Source organism: Prosopis cineraria, unplaced genomic scaffold, assembly GCF_029017545.1.
Source record: "Prosopis cineraria cultivar Desert tree isolate PC_DT_omini unplaced genomic scaffold, ASM2901754v1 PC4, whole genome shotgun sequence".
In the NCBI taxonomy this organism is placed as follows: domain Eukaryota; kingdom Viridiplantae; phylum Streptophyta; class Magnoliopsida; order Fabales; family Fabaceae; genus Prosopis; species Prosopis cineraria.
The window spans coordinates 7629168-7635167 of NW_026555335.1; the positions used below are offsets into that span (position 1 = coordinate 7629168).

A 6000-nucleotide genomic window follows, 5' to 3' on the forward strand; every position below is an offset into this window, starting at 1 on the left:
GAGGCAAGTTTGGCAGAGTTATGTACATATTAGTATTTAGTTCATGTTTAAAATTTTATTTACATGATTTTATTTTATAAATAATCTATGATGATTCTTATATGATAGCAAACTTTTTCACAAGAGAATATTTTTTTATTTTAAAAACATGATTTCATTTTAAGGTTATTATCATTTTTACAATATAAATTGCTGAATATTTTATTTTTTCTAGGGAGAATACAACTGCAAATTGTATATAGAAATTTCCTTCAAAGATGCAGTTATCGTAGGTACTGTTTACAATTTCATTAAAGATATTTTACATAAGATTCCATTACACCCTGGCACGCTGCGAGTTTCTATGGACATTTGCACTAATGATGATGTGAAGTTATGAATACCTTTTAATGAGGATATTGTATTAGTTAAAGATGTTGAGGTCACTTTAGTTGTATGGCCTCTATATCTCATTGAATCATGTGACAGGATAATTATATTTTCACACTTTCTTATAATACTCTAGATGTAATTATAATTATATAACTTAATTTTTTGATTTTTACAGACTTATTCAAAATCAAAAAATAAGAAAATAATTGAACGCATGATAATATTTTCAAGAAATCTAATACCATGCATAAAAGAAAAGTGTATCTCATGGAATTTCAAAAATAAAAAAGGCTAACAATCATCGTGAAGCTTTTTGGCCTCTTTTGCCAAAGCTTACTACTAATGACTAAATAATTGAAATAAAATTTGAAGAAGAAATCTATTATAAAGATAGCTAAAAATATCTTGATAGAAATACTATGGTGAAAATATTTAATTGAGAATGGGCGAGTGTTTCTGCTATTAATACCTAAATAAAGTACTTGCTTCATAATATCTTTTGATATCGATTATTTTATTTCTCATTGTGATTGATTTTAATACATTTTTCTGCTATTTAGCAAGGTATTTGTACATTTTTTTTTGAAAGACATGAAAAAAGATAATAGATTTTTATTCATTAATTCTCATGATATTAGTCATGGTTCGATGTTGAATACATCTGATCTTGGAAAAGAAATATTCACAGAAAAGGCAAAAGTTAAAAAAAATATGTTATTTTTAATACCTTACAGTATGGGGTAGGTATTTTATTAATTATTTTTTTAATTTCTTGACATGTTAGATACCTTAACTTTATCAAGCCATAATCAAAGTTTAAATTTTTTTTAAAAAATATTGAATTTTGATTGTTATCAATTATGTGACTGTTCCTTTACTTTTAATTTATTATCTCGATCCTTTATATGGAGACATGCCAATAAATTGGCCTAATATATTGAGGTTATTCAATAAGTAATTATTTATATTTATAAGAATCATTTTACATATTTGTATATATTTTACATCAATTATCATTGATTAATTTTTCTCTATTTTGATAGGGCATTAAATAATTTTTGGAATCATAAAGAGCTCCCCTTTTTCAAAATAAAGACTTTTTAAAGAATTATTAATGGACAAAGATTATGGTATATTTATACCTGAAAGATTTTATTGAATTATTAAAAATAAATTTATTTGCTTCATAAATTTATATTACTTTTTGGTAATTTTTTAATGCCCTTTCCAACCAAATATAATGATTGTGGGCACCATATTATAAAATTCATGAAGGATGTAATCACTCATGGTCAAACTTTTGTCCCATTTGAAGTATGAAAATTTATTTAATTTTATTTAGGTTTGATAATTTTTAGTCATATATGACTTCTTATTTTCATATATTTTGTACTACTATGAGAACGCAAAGTGTTTGAAATGTAATGATGAGCAAATTTATGATCTAATTGAAGAGTGATTATTTTAAATTTAGGATGCCAAAATTTAGGTAATTGTTGAATACTTTTGTAAAATTTAAGGCTGTTAGATAATTTGACCTAATTAGAGAACTTAGAGATATTAATATAGTTATAAACTACTTTATTGTATTCCAAATATATATGTAACTTTTCATTATATAGCTGAATTGTTTGCAAATTACTATACTAGTAATATATTATTAGATATGTTTTGAAAAATTTAGGTGTACTATATTTTATAAAATTTATTTTTTTAAAAAATAACATTAGGTGGCATCACCTATGTCAATTTTATTTTAAAAAAAAAATCAAAGAGGTGACATTTCTTTCATAAAAAAGACCATCTATCTAGACTTAACATATGTGGTGTTTCAATCGTCCAGAAACACCACCTATGTTCTTTTAAATTTTTTTAAAAAATGAAATCATAGAGGTTACATTTATAGATTGTAGAAATGCTATCTTTATTTTATTTTTAATTTTTAAAAAATTTATCATGGAGGTGACGTTTGTACTTATTGAAAACACTACATCTATTGATGATATAGAGGTGTCATTTCAATATGAAGTAAATGCACCCCTTTTAATTTTTTTTAAAAGTAAACTTAAAGAGGTGGCATTTGTAAAAGAAAATGCCCTCTCTCTTTCATTAGTCTTATGATATTTTAATAATTAATAAAATATTACCTAATACCTATTGTATCATTAGATTTTATGCTGTTTTAGAAACATCACGGAACTAAAATTTTATATGCCACCAAAACTGATTTCTAAAGTAGTGAGCATTGATCAATTATAAAGAGCATAACTTGGTTATTAAATTTTATTTGATTGATAATAAAATTTGTAATATTTTTTTAAAAAAATAATTACTCCCCTTTATTTAGTGCAAACCGAATGAAAGTTGTATTCTAACTGATTACGCTGGGCGTGTATGCATTATATATTCAATATGGTAGTATAAAAGGAAAAGGGAAAACCCACACAACACAACTAGCTGGTGTATAGTACTGTTGGGGTCCTCAGTTCTGGCGAGCAACAAACAGAGTGAAGCTAAAGTATTTTTGGTGCTTGCATCCCACAATATTACAAGTTAAAGAAGGTCTATCATAAAAGTTTGGCATCTTAAAAACTTCAAATTTTATTTCATACATTTATTAGCATGATGTCAAATTAAACATAAGGCAACAACATACCAAACAACTACAACTTAACGACAATTAACAATTATATCATAAGCTTTCTCACACACACACTCACACACACACACACACACACCTTACCAAACAACTACAACTTAACAACAATTAATGATATACACACACTCATCAAGCTTACCAAACAACTACAACTTAACAACAATTAACGATTATATCATAAGCTTTCACACACACACACATCAAGCTTGAGAAAGTTTCCGAACATTCATGGGCCATATGTCGTTAGCATCACCATCTAACATGCGTTTTGCAACGACCATATTTGCTGCCTCAGAGGGATGGAAAGCGTCCCAGAACACGTACTTGGAACGATCCTCACAAACTGTTGATTCAGGAAAGCAAGGGATCAAACCGCCAAATCTTCCAGCCAGGTGACAGCACGACGAATCTGAATTCTCAAACCCTGTACGTTACCAAATGATCACACACCTTAATTATTAATCCTCTAAAATGAGATATATATATATATATGTATGTTCGACTCAAGCGCAAAGCTTCAGAAATGATACATATATATACCATATGCCTTGTAGTTCTGCAGAACGTCTTGCATGATGCGGTAACTATCTGCAAAAACATATATTGATCCTTGCAAGTTCTTGTTGAGTTTCTCAACGAGGCTCTTCAATTGAGAGTTGAAAGACTGAGCTAGCTGATTCGGGAAGCTCACACACCCATCTCCAGCGCCTGGGTTTATGTCCCTTTGACTTGGTATGCACCCAATAGGCCCCACATTTGCCACCATAAATTTTCTGGCTCCCAGATTGAACAATCGCTATGCAAATTAATATCAAACCAGAACTAATAAATAAGAAACATAACAACATGGGAAAAGATTCGAAGGTTTTGAGGAGGAAAATATATATAATTAATCATTACAGTGAGCTGTTGTCTGAAGGTTGATGCCATGGAGGCGACAAACACTTGAGGAGATATCAAGTCCCTCTCAGCGGGACTGGTGACTGTGGGTGCTATATAGTTGCTGAGGAAATCATTGGATCCCAAGGATACTATAAAGATAGCTTTTTTCAATAGATCTTGCGCTGCAGAATCACCCATCATGGAAATCATGTCTTGCCTGTTGTTTTCAAAGTTATCTATCTGAGAGTCCATGTTGATTCGACCAACCTAACAATCACAAGTAGACATTCTTAAAAACTATTATGGTTCTAAATTCACTTACAAAACCTACACCTCACAGATTCAAATCTTGCTGTCAATGTGCTTGTCTTGTTGAATCTCGAGCCAAGACCCAACTTACCTAAACTTTTTATTAAGAAAAATTGGATGTTCATGTTTGTTTGGTCTGAATAAACTTACCCACATTTGTCCAGTATGAAGTAAAATGCCACCTCCACCTGAAGCGTAATTGACTCCCTTGAGAATAGCAGATGCTTGTGTAGTTGGAGCCATATAAGGAGGAATGAAACTAAGACCTAATTCATTCGCTGGTGGCACGCATGATTATAATTGAAAGACAAAAGAATAGTTATTAATTAATTTGCTAGCTAGTTTCAACCAAAGTAAGAAGAAAAATTAAAATGGAATAATTATATATATATATATGTATGTATATAAATCGTGCATGCCTAAGATATCTGCAATGGTTCTTCCGTTGGTGAAACGTCCTGACGGTCCTCCAAAGTCAATTCCATTGGGGTTGTAGTCTGCCTTGGCGAATGAAACAAGATAGTTATTGTTGCCAGAATCAAGCAGCGAGTCTCCAAACACAAAAACTGCAGGAACTTTATCTGATGAGCAAATCCTAAACAAGACACAAATAAAAGCTGCTAAAAATTGCAATAATGCAACCCCACAAGTGAGAGGTTTTCTCAAATCAATGGGCATCAGAACCGACGTCGTCATAGAGACTGATTCAATCCAAGTCAATCAACGTTTAGTGCTGGAGAACAATGCATGCACAAGGTAAGGGTATATATATATATATATATATATAAAAGGACATGGGACGGTTTCACCTGAAGTGGAGTAATAAGGGAATGTTAACGGAGGCCTTTAGTTAATATCTCATCTCTACTTGCCTTAACCACGAAAACGACACCCGGTATTATGCATGCAGAGTTCAAGTGTATTATATATATATATATATATATAACTAGCTAGAACCCTCACTTGCGTGTTACATTAATATATCCTATACTGCTAGTTTAATTTGTGTGTTTTGTATATCACTTGTATACGCTTGTTTGTGTAGTTCCACATGGTGAAACCACACTAATGTGACAAATTGCAATTAATAATAAAATAAATGTTTTAAATAATCAATACAAATAAAAAAATGAAAACTAATTAAGTTGTACCATCAAATCCCATCACTGTTTAAAAATCGCTGACTTTGTACGTACAAAAAAATTCATAATGATGATGATGATGATGGATATGATTATTTAATTTACACAGCTTTTTGATCCATATAATGTGTTATATATTAAAATTAAACCTAAAAAAAAAAAAAACTAACAATGCTATGCTGTAGGAAAATTTCACTGAAATACTACACGCGCGTGAATATGGAAGTTAGTCATCAACGTGAATGATATTATTAAATTAGAAACAAAACAACATAAATCATGAAAGTTAAATTTTGGGCTATCCCTTGAAGTCCTCAAGGATGCCTGAATATACATATCACGAAACCGTTATTATTACTTGGAATCATAGGATGCCAACTAGCCAGGCAAATGGTTACATGTTACCAAATCCTTCATTTGGCTAAGCGCAAAGTACCGTACATTTATTTTTTAGAATAATATTATTGAATTAGAAACAAAACAACATAAATCATGAAAGTTAAATTTTGGGCTATCCCTTAAAGTCCTCAAGGATGCCTGAATATAAATATCACGAAACCATTATTATTACTCGGAATCATTGGATGCCAACTAGCCAGGCAAATGGTTGCATGTTACCCTATCCTTCATTTGGCT

The 6000-nt window shown here is 30.4% G+C and overlaps 1 protein-coding gene across 1 annotated transcript; it reads right to left on the reverse strand.

Moving 5' to 3' along the window:
• Positions 1-3231: 3231 nt before the first annotated feature.
• LOC129308443 (GDSL esterase/lipase At4g16230-like) lies at positions 3232-4918 on the reverse strand. Its single transcript, XM_054949553.1, has 5 exons — positions 4642-4918; positions 4373-4500; positions 3932-4180; positions 3572-3827; positions 3232-3455 (listed from the first exon to the last, which is right to left on the reverse strand). Exons 1-5 carry the CDS (start codon positions 4916-4918, stop codon positions 3232-3234), a joined length of 1134 nt encoding a protein of 377 aa, XP_054805528.1.
• Between the last annotated feature and the right edge of the window lie 1082 nt (positions 4919-6000).